The sequence below is a fragment of the Artemia franciscana genome, chromosome 9, assembly GCF_032884065.1.
Source record: "Artemia franciscana chromosome 9, ASM3288406v1, whole genome shotgun sequence".
Taxonomy (NCBI): Eukaryota; Metazoa; Arthropoda; class Branchiopoda; order Anostraca; family Artemiidae; genus Artemia; species Artemia franciscana.
This window is the reverse complement of record NC_088871.1, coordinates 42,673,368-42,693,429: the sequence shown is the minus strand read 5'-3', so window position 1 is coordinate 42,693,429 and position 20,062 is coordinate 42,673,368. Positions and strand designations below refer to the sequence as shown.

The following is a 20,062-nucleotide window of genomic DNA, read 5'->3' as shown; positions in this document are numbered from 1 at the left end:
ACGTGCCCTAGGCATCTCAACCTTTCTCTCATTATAGGCCTAGTAAGCGGGATTAAATCACACTTTTTGTACAGCCCACTATCATTATTTGACCTCCGTAATCATCGCAGCTTCCTATGTTCTAAGCTTGGTTCGCAGACTTATCTTCTTATTCTTCCATGGGTTTAGTTTCTGAACTAAACTTTGAAAAAACAAAATGTGGATACTAATTCTGTAAATTCGACCATGCTTTTCGAACCTAAAAATTCTGATACATTGCAGAAACCCTTAAACCAAACAGGTTAGCTGGTATTAAACAGTTAGTGGGAGTACCTTATATTTCATATTAAACTAATTCTCTACTTCCACAGAGGGTAATTACTATAAAAAAGCTTAAGAGGCTGTCGCTTGATCTTCAGCCACCCTATTAAATCTGTAACTCGGTGAACTGTAAGTAAGGACTGAATCGGCTCAATAGTAACTGAAATTCTAAAAATGGAATTTTGATATCAACTGATAAATCGAAAGAATTGACTTATTGTGCGGATTCCAAATATATAACATCATTATATTTAATGTTATTCATCAAGATACGAGCCTGATAAAATTTGTTTGATTTAAAAAAAAAAGTGAGAAACTCTCCCTGAAGTCAAGGAAGCTTAATTAAACTCACACATTCAGCATATCAGAAAATCCGCCTGCAGGAGTGTCAAGCTCTTATATATAAAAACGCGGAATTTTGTGTTTTTCGTCAGAAGGAGATCATGGATGTGTGTTTATTTGTTTTAGTTTTTTTTTCTCGGGAGTGATTGCACCGAACTAATGGTCCTTGAACATCGGGTTAGGGTGTATTTGAACAGGAATTAAAAGTTCTAGTGTCCGTTTTAAGTGACCAAAAAGACTGGATGGTATATAAACCCCCTTCTACGTCCCTTTTTCCCCAAAGTCGTGCAATCAAAATTCTGATATTGCCATTTTGTTCAGCATAGTTGAAAGATCTAATTACTATTTTACGGATAACATGACCTCCCACAGACTGTGAGGAAAGGCCTATAAGTCTTGAAAATTTCCCGTTGTCTGCGTATAGCATTTTTTATTAAGAAATGTACAGCTCAGCTTAGATAACAATACAGTTATGAAAACTCTTTTTTTTTTTTTTTGGGTACACAGTGCACGGTAGCGATGCTAGTGGCTGGAGACAGGAAAATGGCAGTACAGCTTAGATACCAATATTGGTATCTAAGCTGTGTATGCAGCAAAACAAAGTTGCGTTCCCCCCTATGGTGTTGTAGTGCGATCTACGCGTCAGAGTACGGCCTTGGAGGAGGCGCTAAATTAAGAGCTCTGTACTTAAAGCTTCTCCTGGGCAAGATAGGAGTTTTCATAACTATATTGGTGTCTAAGCTATGATGTTCACATATTTTTTAGGAGGGGGCGGGGGTCGTGCTTGGGGTGGGTATCTATGAAGATAATTTTGCGGAAGGAGGGAAATCTCGGGAACACTTGAGGAGAAATTTTACACTGGGAGGATTTGAAAGAAAAAAATTCTTTTTTTCTTTTTATTTGTCTTTCTCTTTGCAAGCTGAATTTTACATGTGAAGATGTTTCAGTTTTAGAGGTGTTCTACATAGATATAATTCTCATCCTTTTACAATCCTGATAGCAGCAATGGTATTAAAACCCTGCTTGAAGAAGAAACAAGAGCTAAAAACACTGTCATTTTTGTGACTTTAATTCTCATAGCCCTATATGGAAAAATTGAGTATATTTTAACGTCTCGTTGGAATATACTCAGTCTATATTATCTACTATCTATATTACTATCTAACCTAGCCCAACTAAACCTAGCCTGACCTATCCAGTTTTTTACATTCATAAAGATGTTTGTTATTTTTAAAAATATGTTTTGGCTCTGCAATTGTATTGGCTCTGGAGTATTGGCTTGCTCTGCAATAGGCACTATGTTCATATTTAATATGAGCAAGGTATCGGCGGCCTTTTCTCTTGCAGAAAGAAATTCTGGGTCTTTTGTATATTCTGTTTCTATACATTTTTCAAGTTTTATGGCAGCTTCCTTCAGGTTTTGAAAAAGCTTAGATTTCTTCAAGTTTTCGAATTGTGTTTTTGTTAGGAATTCTTGATAACTTCGTAAGTTCTTAATAATGGCTCCTTGGTGCAGCCCCAGAAGACCAATTCCATGAAAGGCAGGCTCTAAAACGACTGCTGGTGGCCTACAGTCAATTATCTTCATAATTTTTTCCATCGTCCCTTCAATAAACATTTTTTCTTTGTCATCGTACCATTTGTCCCATTCTAGACCAATATATTCAATTACTTCATTGACAATGCGTAGTGCAAACAACTTGTCTTCCCATGGTTCTTCGGGGATCAATAGATCATTAACCGGGCCTTTTATCAGCTCAAGAAAATATGTTTCAATTCCGAATTGGTTGTCGATAATTAGGAGTGCATGGATAATATCATAAATCTTGTTCAGAAGCTGACCATGATTAGCTTCATCCGCCTTCCTTTTTGACCTTTCTCCCTTATTTTTATCATGAATTTCAAAGATTTTCCTCAAGATTTGATCAATTTTAATTCTTACATCAGAGTCGAATATTTTAGCACCGAAGGTTTTCATACAGACAACCAATAAATCGAGCTTTTCCAACAAAACCTCCTTATTTGGCTCATTGACTATATTTTCCACTATAGAAAAGAAAATTGTTTTCTTATATTTTCGATCTTTATATTTGGCATACTCACATACTACGCTACAGCTTTGTACTGCAGCTCTTCTGATGTTAACTTCAGCAAAATTAATATTTTTTAATATTAATTCGCATGCCTTGTCAGCGTCAGAACAATCTTCTTTGACTCCCGCAACAAAAGTTGCCAGTGTTTTCAAATCAATAGCTTTCCTTTTGATGTCTTCTGTTATTTTTGTTTCCATATTGTTCTCAACAGCATCATCAACTTCTAAATGTAAAAGAGCCAAATCAGGTTCCATATTAGCTGCTTGAATGACAAGTGGTATAGCCATTTGTAGGTAAGGTTCTAACCGTGGTCCAAGGATTTCACATATTCTAGCCCAAGCTAGAATCAAGGACCCTAGTTGAGGGCCGTCATAAGCCATTTTGCCAGCATTGGTATGAGACTTGTGAAGCAGACCCTTGACTTCTTTGACGCCAGTTGCAAACCTTTCACAGCCAACATCTAATCCTACACCCTTGTTGGTGGTTTTAAGATCATTTTTATGCTTAAGAATTCTATCTGGGTTTCTATCCACATTCTTTGACATTTCATCCTTTTTGGATTCTCCATATTTTTTAATTGCCCACGTGATTACTATTCCAGCGCAGGGAATCGTAATGGCTAGAGAGTTAAATATCATTATCACTCTTTTTAAATAACTGATAAAAAGGCCTGAAGATCTCCGTATATATTGTGAAAATGACGTCATTGCTGATGGACGGCTATAATACTAATAACAATACTGACGTCATACTAATCTGCAGTGATAATGTATTTATAGAACCTGAAATGGGTCAAAATGCGAAAAATGACGTCATGTTAACTCATGAAGACAACACCAGAAATAAGACTAATATACTTGAGAAATATTTCGTCAGTTCTTAAATAGGTCTTTTTTAAGGAAAATAATTTACAAAATCATAAAAGAGCTTCAAACTTATTAAATTGTGAGGTTATATTTAAATGTAAAAGCACAGACATAGGCCTATATGTTAAGTTACGTTACGCCGTGTCTTGTTCAGTAAGTGTACATTAATAAACGCGTAGAGACTCTTCATATAAAAGTCTTTCAGAAACTTTTGTTTTGGTTTTGGTGGATCATGCTAATTTACTGCCCATTTTGTACAGTTTAAGGAGGCTAAGCACAAAGGCTTAACAAAAGTCTGTCAAAAGATAGAAGTTTGTGTGTTCTTTTATGTCATTGAATTGATGTAAACTATGTGACAAATTGAATTAGATTTCATCTCTATTCTACCTAATTTTTAAGTTTTAATGTCGCTCCTTACTTTCATTTAAACAAACTTGTTTTTTTATTTAATTTCTCCAAGAGACGTGTGAGCCATGGGCCGATAAACTACATTGGCTTGCAGAAAAATAATGTACGCATCGCATTGCAACTACTTTATATTTTGAAGTGGGGAAAGACTTGGCTATATTTTTTTTTTAAGTATATGAGCCATAGACAATCCGAATGCATCCACGGGTATCTTTCTATTTGTCAAAAAATAATGAAAGTGCCGCATTGCAATTATTTTATATTTTGAAGTCGGAAAAAATTTGCTTTTTTTTAAGTATATGAGGCACAGACATTCCGAATGCATCCACATGTATCTTTCTATTTGTCGAAAAGTAATGAAAAATGAAAGCGCCGCATTGCAACTATTTTATATTTTGAAGCGGGGAAGACCTGTCTATTTTTTTTTAAGTAATTGAGTCATAGACAATCCGAAGGCATCCATGGGTGTCTTTCTACTTGTCAAAAAGTAATGAAAGCGCCGCATTACAACTATTTTATATTTTGAAGTGGGGACAAAATTTGCTATTTTTTAAGTATATGAGCCATAGACATTCCGAATGCATCAACACGTATCTTTCTGTATGTTGAAAAGTAATGAAAAATGAAAGCGCCGCATTGCAACTATTTTATATTTTGAAGCGGGGAAGACCTGTCTATTTTTTTTTTAAGTAATTGACGCCCCGGTCTTTGCGCTATTTTTTTTTACTGTTTTAAAAAGTAGAGTTGAGAGAAAGAGTCAAACTTTAGCGTAAAGAGCGGAACGTTGAGGAGGGAAGAGCCCCTTTAATATACGCAGTAATTTCTGTTCGTTTTAAGTTTTAATCTCGCTCCTTACTTTCAGTAAAAAAACACTTGTTTTTTTATATTTAATAACTGAAAGAGAACAGGATTGCTTTGTATCAATGGAATCTCTGAAACTATTTTTCTTTCTTTTTTATGCTAGTTTCTTGTAATTTCGTGTATTTGGCTCTGGTCATATTCAGAAGTTGGTGTATGCTCTGTCTCCCGCATGCATATCTTCAGGGCGAATAAATTCACTCGGAGAAAACCAGCACTGCAATGCGCATGTACAGCTTGACGATTTATTCGATAATCTGATTTGGAATTTTAGCTAAGGAATTTACGGATTTAATGTCCTCTGAATATCCAATTTAATCGATTTTTGTCCTGCTCTCTTCAAACCCGATATGTATTGTCTTATTGAATATGTTTAATTTTTGTAAAACTCAGGACAGTCCGATTCTGCGTAAGATTAACAAATAGATTTTATTTGTTTTCTCCTATGTTATTTTATTTTCTATATCAGTGGTTCTCAAGCTAGGGGTGGCGGGCGAATATTAAATGGATTGTGGTTGTGATCATTAGTATTTGTAATGTTCAGATTCCGTAGTGGTGAGTACGGGAACTTATTTGTTATAATTGAAAAACAATGCAGGTATCCCCAAATGAATGAAAGACTGCTGAAGTAAGAAACACGACTTAAACAATTTTTATTTTTACATAACTACACCTGTCCATTTTTCTTTACAAAGTAATTTCAATGGAAAAAATGTATTTGTTTCTGATTTTTCTTCATTACAGTTTCAGCATCAATTCAACTTTTAATCACAGTGATTTTAATATACCCAATTTATTTCTGTGCTTAGTTTAATGTAAACCATAGCCGAAAGTCCGGCCTCACATAGATATGAGTCAGTAAACAGGAGGAGGACTTTCATAGATTCATCAAACAGGCAAGGATAGTTAACAGCAACTGAAAGACGGAATTTCGACAACTGTTTACGATTGCAACTATTTTCAGCGAAGCCTTTCAGCGATCTTCCGGTCAATCATAAAAAGTACTAAATATATCCAGTCTCTTATAATTATATGTAACGCTTACTGTGAGACATATGTAACAAAAATGGATATTCTCTCTGTCTACCGGAAATCTGCTGACTGTAAATTGTTGGGGAATATGCTTGCCTCAGGCTTCAGCCGTCCGTTGCATTACGCAAACGCCAGATTAGTTACAGACTTGTTCCAATTAAATAGGTAAGGTGCTACTACTTAGAATTTAAGAGTTGCAAGATATACAAAATGTTTAAAGCAAATACTAAGATATTAAATAACAATTGTTGTTCAATAAACAAATCAGGCACGCACACGGAAATTTTAATGGCGTTGAAGAGCGCAATAGTAAATACAAAATTGATTTGATAATTTCAATAAGAAGTGCGTTCGAATTAGGTTTGATAGATTTTGGAGGTGGTCCTGGAACCAAAGTGCCCCACCCCCCTTTCGTACTTTCCTGATGCTAAAACTACCTTTAAGCGTAATGCTTAATTTATATACTTTTTCCGAGACTCGATGTTAAAAGTAATATTTTGTTTCACACAGCAGATTGCCTAAAACGAGACTGGGGAAAAATATTGATTGAATCTTTTAATATTAATTTATTATAAATTGGGCTTAAGGAAATATCTCCTGTGTCTTTATTTATTGCAAAATATCTGTTTGTATTTTTTTTTTATCTCAAAAAGATTGCGGTAAGTCATTTACAGAGGATATTAAAGTCGCCTCTTCAAAAAGAAGTAAATGATTTCAGGGTTTTCGGAAATATGGAGGGCCAAAGCAGAATCAAAGTTGTCATGCCCTGATGCCCTGACATCAGGCATGACAGAGAAGCTCGAAGAATGGCAACTTTCATCAAATATAGCAAAATGCTCTGTCGTCCATCTTGCCCGCCAAAATCCGAAGTGCTCATACAAAATGAAAGGTATCTACCTGCGAAAAGGACCTAGGTGTGATTCTGAGCTTGGACCTCAAACCAGAAAAGCATATCGGCCTGGTTGTGCGTAAAGCACCAAATACTCTCTGGCAACTCACTTACTCCCCACGACACCTTGACATTCACTCAAAGATCTCAGCATACACAAGCTACGTCAGGCCACAGCTTGAATACGCCACTGTCATCTGGTCGCCTTATCTCAAAAAGGCTATTGATAGAATAGAACGAGTCCAGAAACGCTTTTTAAAAGGACTTGAAGGATTTAGAAACCTATCCGTTGCAAGATGTATCATTAGTTCATAACCCGGGTCATCAGGATCTGGAACGAACTGCCATTCCCAGCCGAAAAGATGAAATCACTGGAAGCCTTCTCCAATAGCCTAAACATAAGCATACCGTATCTCGATACTTTCAACGTAGGACGACTTTAAATGGCAATCGTGCCGCAGTCGATCCGCTCTTCGCCCTGCCATAACTTTTTTCTTTTAATAAGGTGTCAGTTATGTGGAAATTTTGTATTGAGAGACGTGAGTAATAAATTATTTATTTATTTGTAAATCAATAAAAACTACTGGATTAAAAAACAAAACAAAAAGAGCTACGAGGAAGAAGATTGTGTGAAGGAACTAAAGTATGCCCTACATCTTTTGGTAGAAACATGAAGAAAGATTTTGGTAATTTTTTTGGTATAAAAAATTATTTAGTAGAAAATGAAATTAATTAAGAGACGAAGGAGCTGTACCTATCTAAAGTAGCAAGGACAGCAAAATTAAAATAATTTTAGCCTTGGATCCATCTTAAGTCTATCCATACTAAGAAGTTGCAATTTTCTGATTTTTTTTTTATGTTGCTTCAAAGTTACGACATTTTTTGGGTAGAATCCTATTTTGTCAGTGTAGGCGCGTTGAACCATCAAGATAAGTAAACATAATTAACTAGCTAAATTTGATTATGCTTTTCATTCGTAAGATGATGTTGATTTTCAAAGACAAACTTACGTTCGCAGGGAAGCTACACCTTCTTAGACTTCGGGGCCTTAAGTTTTTTGGCTATTTTTACTAGTTTTTTAATTGCCGATCGCTGCTACCATAAACTCGGTAAGTGTACAAGGAGCCCTTTTTTGTTAAAATTGAATTCCTGATTTTTCTGATATTTTTTAGGTATTTGTGGCCGTGAAAGTTTCCTCTTGACAAGTTAAAAATTGAGACCGTTTCCACTGTCCTTGGTGCTTTCAGGAAAGAACATCGGAAAACATTAGACATTTAAATAACCTCTTATAATTTCTTTTCCAGTTGCTGTTTCCTTATAACCAAGCGGTGCCATCTTTTTCGTCGGCATTCCCTCAGATATTCAAAGGCAAAACGGACGTGCCTTGTTTAATTCCTTGCAGAATTGACCAAGATCTGTATTTCCGGATGGCACGTCACGTGGCTCCCCAGATGGAATTTCTAAAGCCTTCTCTGATGCATTCAAAGCTGTTACGAGCTTTGCAAGCTGCGAACAGTAAGATGTCTGCGAGTGATCCCAACTCGTCAATTTTTCTGAAAGATACTGGAAAACAAATTAAGGAAAAGGTACTTTTTTTTATTTCAGGTACATCTTCATTAAAGATGATATTAAAATCTCCAAATGATCAGCTACTTCATTATCCGGATGGCCAGCTACTTTGTATTTCCGGATGGCACGTGACATGGCTCCCGAGATGGAATTTCTAAAGCCTTCTCTGGTGCATTCAAAACTTTTGCCAGCTTTGCAAGGTGCGACCGCTAAGATGTCTGCGAGTGATCCCAACTCGTCAGTTTTTCCGAAAGATACTGGAAAACAAATTAAGGAAAAGGTACTTTTTTTTATTTAAGGTACATTTTCATTAAAGATGATATTAAAATCTGCAAATGATTAGCTACTTCATTATCCGGATGGCCAGCTACTTTGTATTTCCGGATGGCACGTGACATGGCTCCCGAGATGGAATTTCTAAAGCCTTCTCTGGTGCATTCAAAACTTTTGCCAGCTTTGCAAGGTGCGAACAGTAAGATGTCTGCGAGTGATCCCAACTCGTCAATTTTTCCGAAAGATACTGGAAAACAAATTAAGGAAAACGTACTTTTTTTTATTTCAGGTACATCTTCATTAAAGATGATATTAAAATCTGCAAATGATCAGCTACTTCATTATCCGGATGGCCAGCTACTTTGTATTTCCGGATGGCACGTGACATGGCTCCCGAGATGGAATTTCTAAAGCCTTCTCTGGTGCATTCAAAACTTTTGCCAGCTTTGCAAGGTGCGACCGCTAAGATGTCTGCGAGTGATCCCAACTCGTCAATTTTTCTGAAAGATACTGGAAAACAAATTAAGGAAAAGGTACTTATTTAAGGTACATCTTCATTAAAGATGGTATTAAAATCTGCAAATGATGTCACCAAAAGGTTGATAGTTCTGAAATATTGCTTTAATTATGCTGGTGTTTCTAAGAACAAATAAGAAAAATTGGCCGATCAAGTATATATATATATATATATATATATATATATATATATATATATATATATATATATATATATATATATATATATATATATATATGTATATATATATATATATATATATATATATATTTATATATTTATATATATATGTATATATATATGTATATATTTATATATATATATATATATATATATATATATATATATATATATATATATATATATATATATATATATATATATATATATATATATATGTATATATATATATATATATATATATATATATATATATATATATATATATATGTATATATATATATATATATATATATATATATATATATATATATATATATATATGTATATATATATATATATATATATATATATATATATATATATATATATATATATATATATATATATATATCACATAAATTTTCAGTATTTAATTAAAGCCTATTCAGGATTTCTAGACCGTCTGTAGATTTTCTGCAGGATTTTTAATCAAATTAAATTAATTCTTCAAAACTAGATTATCCTTCATTATCCTTCATTATTAAATTAATTCTTCAAAACTAGATAAAACTTCATTATCCGGATGGCCAGCTACTTTGTATTTCCGGATGGCACGTGACATGGCTCCCGAGATGGAATTTATAAAGCCTTCTCTGGTGCATTCAAAACTTTTGCCAGCTTTGCAAGGTGCGACCGCTAAGATGTCTGCGAGTGATCCCAACTCGTCAATTTTTCTGAAAGATACTGGAAAACAAATTAAGGAAAAGGTACTTATTTTTTATTTAAGGTACATCTTCATTAAAGATGGTATTAAAATCTGCAAATGATGTCACCAAAAGGTTGATAGTTCTGAAATATTGCTTTAATTATGCTGGTGTTTCTAAGAACAAATAAGAAAAATTGGCCGATCAAGTATATATATATATATATATATATATATATATATATATATATATATATATATATATATATATATATATATATATATATATATATATATATATATATATATATATATATATATATATATATATATATATATATATATATATATATATATATATATATATATATATATATATATATATATATATATATATATATATATATATATATATATATATATATATATATATATATATATATATATATATATATATATATATATATATATATATATATATATATATATATATATATATATATATATATATATATATATATATATATATATATATATATATATATATATATATATATATATATATATATATATATATATATATATATATATATATATTACACATAAATTTTCAGTATTTAATTAAAGCCTATTCAGGATTTCTAGACCGTCTGTAGATTTTCTGCAGGATTTTTAATCAAATTAAATTAATTGCTGTCAAAATGCCCAAGGTCGTTTCAGGAATTTTGGTTTGGGGTGGTAGTACTACAAAAAAAATCTTAGAAAATGTATCAAATATAAGTTTTATGTATTTTTAACGCGTTTTTACGAGTCGGGTAAAAAAAAAATTTGAATAGGAGAGTAAAACCTGTACCCCCCCCCCCCCGTGGATAATGTATTGCTACTAAGTCTATTACTGTTAAACTCGTCGCATTACCAAGCTGGATGAGGCAAAAACAGTTGCGACCACTCCTCCCCTTTCCTTCCGTCCAATGTTTCACCCTGTGGTTCCTTAATTTAAGTTAGTACTTGCTTTATATTCTTTCTTAGGAAGCCTATCAATCCAATTCTTGTACTCCCTAGTTCGCATTTTAGCTTTGCTTTATGCAGTTTTTTTTTGTAACTTTTCTTCATTTGTCTTAATACATGACCGAACTACCAACAAAATGCAGTCTTGGCAGCATTCCTTCCTATGAAATATGATCCGAACTATTGACGAAATACAGTCCTTTGGCAACCTGAAATATCAACAAACTGCAATCTTTTGGCAACATATCTTTCTTTGTCTTAAAACATGACCGAACTATCAACAAAATATAGTTTGCTGGTAACCTATTTTCCTTCGTCTTAAAATATGATTGAACGGTCTTAACTTTTCTTTTGTTATAGATAATGGGATGGAACCCATTTTGTTGATCGTGGTAGCCATGGGTGCCGGCAAGTATCCCCCCCCCCCTTGGAAATTTGGGACTATAAAGTAATCATAAGGAAACCAAAGAAAAGTGTGCAGAATAGGGAAAAACCATGAGAAAAATGTGTTTTGCCCCATTGTTGGCTGCCTGTCAATAGATTTGACCATTAAGAAGGAAAATAAAAGTTCTAATTTTTGACTGAGTGACCCCTTTCGAGTTTTCCACAAACATTTTTCTATATGAGTTCGGTTGGAGCAACAAAAAAAAATTCAATTCTTCATAGTAATGAATGGTAAGTAAATAACGATCCTTGTCAGTAACCAAAGTGTAAGAGCCTAAATATTGATAAATATTCAATCAAAGAATCAGCTTTTTATGGGGATCTTAAATATGCATTTGTTTATTAGTAATTAGTGCAGTTGTTACTACACAAGAAAGTTCATCTAATTATAGAAAATGCAAGGAAAACAACAGAGGCAGTTTCGATAATATGCCGTCAACTTTTGCTTGCATTTCAATAGTACCCATGAGCTGACATAGGAGGCCACTATAATCAGAAATGTTTTCCCTGAAAGGAATGCTGGGAATTTCTGTACCCCCTGAACGGACTCGTTTTTTGTGTTTAATTATCTTTTTTTTTTTTACAGGAGTGATTGTATTTATCTAGTTTTTACTTTGAAAAAGATAAAAAATTTTACAGTTATGAAGTATAAAGTTGTCAAATATATTGGTATTGTCAAAATTAAATTGAAAATATTGACTTTAAAACTTTTATCTGAATTTTTAATCTTAGTTTTATTGTTTTACTTTGAACAAACTACTATGATAACGTGTTACTTTTTATAAATACTGAGTTTAAAGGCATTGAATATTTTGGTGTTTGATGACCCAGTTCAAAACTGTCGAAATTGTTAAAAAAAATTCGTCCAACGCCTCGGCATTTGTCAACAGAACTGAATGCCGGGAGTTTATATATTAGTTTTTGTAAGTAGGCTATTGTTCTGTGTATTTTTTGTAATTACTTACTTTTTTCATTTTTATATACTTGTACTTTAATTGACATACTTTTTCCGTTTTCTTTAGAAAAATGTTAGCCTCTAAGCTTCATGAAGTAAAAAAAAACAAGTTTTTTCAACTTATAATAAGGAGCAACTTTAAAACTTAAAATGGACAAAATTTATTACATATATGACGCTGGGTTGCCCCCTCCTCAACACTTTGCTTTTCATGCTACAGTTGTTCGGCACTTTAAAAAAAGTTACTTATTATTCTAATTAAATGACCCTTGTTTTCCAGGAGTCGTTTTTAAAGAATTCGAACAAAATTTAAACTTGAGTGTAAAGAGCGAGGTTTTGGAAGGGGGCAACCCCCCCACCTAATATAGGTATTAATTTCTGTTCGTTTGAATTTTTAATGTTGCTCCTTACTTCTAGTTGGAAAAACTCGTTTTTTGTTCAATATCTGATCGTTTTTCTAATAACGCCGGGATAACTGGCTCCACCTCCACAGGAAAATCCCTCTCCCAATGGAAATATCCTCCGGACAATTCAATTTTAGAGAAAATTTATCCCGGAGAATTACCCTTAACATCTTCACGTGTAAAATTGAATCGGTAAAGAAAAAGCAAGACATATAAAGAAATATCGTACAGAAAATTCTGGAAAATTCACCCAGTTTAAAATTTTCCCTGAAAAGTTCACCCCCTGAAAACTTCCCTCTTTATGGAAAATTCTCCCAGCAGAAAGTTCGTCCTCCCCTCTCATCCAAAAAATATGTGCGTACTTCCCAATAAAAATAAAACAATGGGCAAATTTTTTAACTTAAAACCTTTCTCCAGGGGCCTTAGGGGGTCATTTTATTGTCCAAAAACGTAACTATTGGGCCTTTCAACTATGCTGAAAAAAAAGGCTATCTTAAAATTTGATCGGTTACAATTGAGGGGGAAAAAGTTTACCTCTTTCAACATTTATCTGAAGCCTGAGGAAGAGTAAGCAGTTTGCCCATTAAAATGTACGTTTGTAGGAAGCTACCCTACCCCCACCTAAACAATGACTCTCCCCTTCATTATAGTTGATATGCTATTACAGATCACCAAACATAGCCTAATTTCATTACAAAGAAAGCGAATCAATTCGGTTGAACCAAGTATTGCCACCGTTTGGCATTACTTCTTTTGCAACTGGGATGCCTAAAATATAGTTATTGATATTTTAAAATCAATTAGCTTCTCCAAATTCGTCCTCTTTAGGTTAAATTCATAGTTTGGTGCCCTAAACCACCCAAACTGTCACCCAACCATCACTGCTATTTTAGTGTCTGCCCCTCTCCCCTGGAAAATTTTCTGCTGGGGCTCTTGATGGTAGCTTATTATTTTACATGCGGTTGTTGAAACGGGTATCCAAAGACTAACCTAAGACAAATTCTCTGAAAAATCTCTAGCGCACCTTCCTCCAATTTCCGGATCGTCGCATTTCCAAAGCCATACTTGACCACTCTTTTTCCTATACAACACTATTTTTACTATATTGTGTACCAGGGAAAAATAAATTATATTATTTATTTTGTCCTTTTCTTTTACCTTCAACAAAATTGGAGGGTAATCTTTATAGATTTATGTAGTCTACTTGGCCGGACGTTCACATATTGAAAAGAAATAAGTTCATTTGTGGTTGGGGAGAGAATAGGAATTCATTTAAGATGAATTTTCAACTTCATCTTTTTCATAAACGTTACTATTAACTGAAATTTGTGTAAAGTTCGAAGCATAGAAGTTCAAAAATTAATCAGGAATAATCAATTAAATAATGAATTAATAAGTAATTAACAAATAACTGGGACATACGAAAAAAAAATCAAAATTTCTGATTAGATAACATGCAAAAAATATATCACAATTGGATAGAACAAATTTATCAAATCAAATGACTGACATAAAAGCTACTGGACTAAAAATTAAATTGAAATAAGAAAGCACTAAAGTTTTCAAAAATAATAAATGTAAAGTAGAAAGTCCAAAACATACTGTTCTTTTTTGGGTTTTATTTTCTCGTTATCCGACATCACTTCTTCGCCCTTTATCTTAAGTCAAAGCGACTTATTTTTCTTCTTCTTAACATTAATTTGCATACCTTTAAGATTTATTCTTCTTAATATTTATTTCTAAATCTATCTTTACATTATATACTTTTAGAACATCGACTAATTTATTAATTTTGATAACATTCTAATCAAGGACACAAAAATTGTCTGTGTAATCTGTACATCGTCTAGAGACTGACCTTAACAATGGCATTCACAAGTTTTAAACAACATTGCGCTGAAGTTTTTTTCAGTATTGCCAGGATTCAGATCAGTTTGTACTGCGACTGATCTCTAGTACCAGTGGCAGGCGCAGTTGTTTTGAGTGCCTTTTATGGTTCCATCTCCATCATACAAGTTTATAGAAACAAGGATGCCAATTTAAAAATATTTTTCCCCTGAACCTATATGAGCTCTATTCATAACTGAACCCTACCATTTTCTACTTTTATTCTGTTTTTTTTTTTTTTTTATTATTATGGAGTTCCTAGTGTACCACCAAGTTTTACCAATATAGTTATCCGAAACTGCAGAATCAAATAACCAGAAATTATTCGGTAAGTTCAACTACACGTAACAGTTCAAACATTAACAATCTACTGATTTCTAATTAAAGTTAAACAAATTAATCAAAATAAGTGTTCTTTAAGTTGAGAAATTGATGAAAATGTTAGAAATACACTTGGTTTTCAGTAAAGCCTTAATGACCTGACTTTCGGAAGGTTTAGTGTTTATGGGGATTCATGTCATTGTTGGAAGTGTAGGTACTAAATTTTTCTACTATTTTGAGATCTCAAATTTTTTGGAAGTTTTTGGGGGTCGAGTGGGGTGAGGTAAAAAAAATGACCGGGGTTGGTGTAATGCTTGCATTCATTTTTATTTTCGTTTAGAAAGAAGAGGGAAATTTTCAATATCCAATCGAAAAAGCATGCCCATTTTAAGCTTTCTTCCACAAATCCTTCCATGTGAATTGGAGTGATGAAAAAAACAACAACAAAGCCTACAAATAATGCACGGAAGCCATTTCGCTCTTTATGTGGCTTATGAGTTACTGACTATTTTATCTCTAGTCTCGTAATTGCTATATTTCGAATCATAAAAGGGGACCAGGATTTATGGAAGGAGTGGCTTTCAAAAATACTTTTAAAAATAACCCAAAATCTAAAATAACCCAAAACCGAAAAAAAATCCATGAAACCTGTTGGGCTCTATGGTATGAAGTTTTATGCTACTGTAAAGAACAAAAAGATTTAGAGTCACGTCAAAATCGCTCTGATCCGCAAATAAATTCTGATTTTCAATGATTTGACATTTGGCTCATATTATTGACATTAAGAACCTACTCGCGATTTTTATGGCAATTTATGTTTCAGATAAATAAATATGCTTACTCTGGTGGTCGCGATACCGTAAAAGAGCACCAGGAAAAGGGTGGTGATTGCTCAGTTGATATAGCGTTTCAATATTTAACGTATTTTGAAGAAAATGATGAACAATTAGAAAAAATTAGACCGGTAAGCATGACTTTTTTTACTACCTGAATGAACAATAATGTCATTACTACACTCTCGGCACCAGGAATTCAAGAGGGGATGTATTGTACAACGTCGTTGCTGTTCAACAGTGGTAAAGCCTCTGACACAATCGGAATAATATATTATCAAGAGCTCAAGAGGAAATGAATTGCTGAATGTCATCGCTGTTACGCCTAAAGGTCATATCTTGACATTTTAAATCTCCAGGAATAATTGCTGAAAGCATTTGGTAAGCTGCCGTAAAAGGGATGAGCAACCGAGAAAATTAAGTTTGACCACAATTCAGTGCTCCTGATCTATTCTCCTAGGGAGGATCTTGCTGATCCTCCCTATAAGAACAGCTTTGCAAACGGTTTTTGGTAATTTTCTCTTTATGTCTGAAAATGTCTGATGCGACCTTTAAGCGTACCAGTGGTGATATATAGCCGCTGCAAGAGAGTAGAAAAACTAAAAAAAATTGTTTTGAGTTTCCTTACTGTCATTTAGAACCAATTGTCTTTAAAAGGAAGAATTCGTTTGGCTTAGAAAAGTTTCGCGAGGCCAAGAAACGACAAAAATCTTTTTAATAACGTTGCAGTAAATACTGGGTGTTTAAAAAGAACTTTTTTATTGAATATGTCAAATAAACATTTAAATATATAATCTGGGATTTCATTTAGGAAAAATGGTGGCATTTAAATATACCCCAGCATGTATTTAAACTATGACCAAGATTTTAGCACGACTGATCACCCGCTATATTCGCGCGTTTTTGACGTTCAAAACACATAACTTTGAAGATGACAATTCAATTTTCAAATTTCTCACTAAAGTTTCTTAGATTTTTTTTTCGGAAAGCACGGTGGTTTAAATTATCCCAAAAAATATCTATAGATGTAAAACTTGTGAGTGATGGTGACATTTTTCTGTCTTTATTTTAAAGCTCTAGCTATTGAATTGAGTTAGTAACTAAAACAATCACAATGTAAATCTCGAAACTCATCTCAACTATAATATAACTTTGCCATAGTCGATATCAGCTATTGAAGGATTTCTTTTTTTAACTGGATATTTTAACTTCTTTAAGGAGTCTCTAAGAGTATTCAACTCTTTTTAATATTTTGCGGTTCGAAGCAAAAACACTTAGTTATTTATCAAAAATAGATGGAAAAATACTTTACCCGAAATTATATTTCGCCAGGGTTATCAAACTTCTGCTCAGCCGTAATTCTAGATACAGAAATATCAGCTTGGGAATAATTTCAGCAACAGGTCAACATTGTCTTTGGAGAACAATATTTGACAATCCGAAGATCACCCAACCTTACACACCTAGTGTCTCGGGCACCCTAGGTCCAGATCACAAGCACCCATCCTTACCTAAGTATGAAGTGATTCCTCCTCAGTAGCTTACGTCTGTAACTTAGACGCAAATAATATATGTAGATGCTGTCCAGATAAAACACCTCTCTAAATTGAACGCTCGATAGGGTATGGAACTTGGAGATTCTCTGGTTTCTCAAACTGCCATCCCAACCCCCTACTGTGCAGCTCGAGTCTCTCACGCTGTGCCAATATGGTAATCTACTTCGTCTGCCAGCTGAAACTCCCGCCTGGCTATCTATGCTTTGCTGGCGATGATATTGAGCAACAACTTTTAGATCATTTAAAGTGCCAAGAAGAATTTAACCATATCTCAAGATTCACTTGCAAAAACTCTAACTTTTGAAAGAAAATACCAGGATATTTATATAATAACATATATACTTAGTATACCTTTTGAGAATAGTATTTAGAGTTTTTACCCTTCAAAGATGTCAAACTCTGGATGGAATCACAAGATTTCTGACAAAGTATCAATGAGTGCCAGACCTTGTTTTTTTTTCTTCTTTTTTATTGTTTTCTTTTTAATTCATTATTTTTCTATCTTAAATTCTTTTTTTTTATTCAATATCTTATTGGGGTGAAACTAATGATGACTGTCAGTGACTTAAAAAGTGATGCACCTTCTAGGAACCCTGGGTAAAGGATTTTTTTTTAATATAACACAACTTTGTCATGGTTATTATTAGCCGATGAAAGGGATTATTTCAATTAATGGGAATATTTTTCCTGCTAAGAAATATATTAAGGGTAGGCTACTTTTTTTAATAAAAACATTTAATTATTTACACCAACCTAATTTACGGCCTTTATACCCTAACACATACCTGCAGACAGAGGGCAGGGCGGGGTATAATTCTTGTATGAAGCCTGTTCAAGAAAGGTGGAAACATCCCTGCCTTTCTGCAAAAAAAAAGTTAGGGAAGGGGAAATTCGAGGACCATAGGTCCATATTGTGCTTCTTAATACTACAAACTAAAAATGTTTGTACGATATATTAAAAAAGAATACAGCATGTTTCACTTTATCCTAAACAATTAGCACTTTGTCTAATGATTACTGAGTCCGCTTGGCTTCTCAATCCTTCAAAGTGAAAATCCTGGCGTGGTTCTAATTCAATATGGTACAGGCCCACTTATTTTCTCCAGATAGTTTTAGCTGCAAATCAGGACATATCGAACAGCGTCATTATCCAGTTTTTCTCTGGTGAGTACGGCAACAAAAATCGTCAGTCCTTCAAACTATTCATGTATCTTATTAACAGAATTGTGTCCAAAAAATTGTCATGCAATATAGATTCATCAACTCGTAAAGGATTATTGATCATTGTTCAAAGAAGTTCACTTGTTCTAGTTCAAAAGTGGATTTTCTTGCTGCGGGCCAGCTTTTTAATATTACTGCTAAGAAAGAAGCTGAGGTTTCGTATTTCTTACTTATGGAATTCTTACCTCTTAGAATCTCTGAGAAATCGTTTTTAATTTAATTCTATTATTTAATTTCTCTATCAATGAGAAAACTATTAAAGCTTAAGAGGCATATTTAATACCATTCTTTTTTCTCGAGTTCTAAACATAAAAAAGGAAATTACAAACTCAACCATAATTTCAAACAAAAGTGACTTTTAGAAGTAGATGGTAGCGGTTTTTGATCCGCGAGGAATTGCTCCTTTTTGAAAAATTTAAAGTTTTATGCTTATTATGCAAAGCAATATATATACATATATATATATATATATATATATATATATATATATATATATATATATATATATATATATATATATATATCATTTATATATCAGTAATATCATTTTACTTTTTACATTTTACAAATACGGTTGCCACCAAGTTGAGTTTATTGTTTATTGTTTATCATTGTATTTTTTTTTAGTTTCGACTCTAGTAACTTTTTTAAAGTTAGTTGGATGGTTTTATATCAATATATATATATATATATATATATATATATATATATATATATATATATATATATATATATATATATATATATATATATATATATATCTATGTATATATGTGTGTGTGTGTACGTATGTGTAAAGTTTTTTTTTTTGCAGAATTATTCTAGTGGAGAAATATTCAGCGGACAAATCAAGAAGATTTTAATTGAGAAATTAACTCGCGTCGTTTTAGACCATCAAACAAGGAAAAAATCCATTACAGAGGACATCGTTAGGGGGTTTATGACTCCCAGACAACTTGTAATTGATTTTTGACTTAGAAGAATTTGTTATTTTATTTATGTCAAATTTTGTGTTCTTTTTTATCCTGCCAATACACTAAATTCAAAGGGATATGTTTTTTTTTTAGCTCTAGAGTATTTCCTTTTTTTCCAAAAAAAAGGAAAAAAAAAATCAGATATAGTTAAGGGGACTTGCGTTCGATTTTAAATTTGAAAAGCTGCTTTATCTATATTTATTTTGAATTTTGTTCCGCTCATCCAACTTTTCTGTTTTTTAGTTGTAGGGCTTTTATTTTTAGAGCAAGTAATTTGCAGGACAAGTTATATATGTGTTCAGATTAAATTTACTCACATGTGCTGGTAATACTTGTAACTTGTATGGGCATTGGCCATCTGCATTGCCAATTGGTCGTAATTCGTAGATTTTTAATTAGTCCTACTTGCTTTTCCTTCTTTGTAGTACCAAATGCATATAAATGAAA

General features: G+C 33.0%; 1 protein-coding gene across 2 annotated transcripts in view; it reads left to right on the top strand.

Moving 5' to 3' along the window:
- The window catches only part of LOC136031440 (tryptophan--tRNA ligase, cytoplasmic-like), a 90,297-nt gene extending 70,605 nt beyond the window's left edge, over positions 1–19,692 (top strand). Inside the window, exons 9-10 of one of the 2 annotated variants that reach the window (XM_065711022.1) lie at positions 15,855–15,995; positions 19,456–19,692. In XM_065711022.1, coding sequence (XP_065567094.1) covers positions 15,855–15,995; positions 19,456–19,614 — 300 coding nt within the window. In that variant the 3' untranslated portion in view covers positions 19,615–19,692. The remainder of the gene's footprint in view (positions 1–15,854; positions 15,996–19,455) is intronic. The other variant, XM_065711024.1, reaches the window with a different exon arrangement.
- The last annotated feature ends 370 nt before the right edge of the window (positions 19,693–20,062 follow it).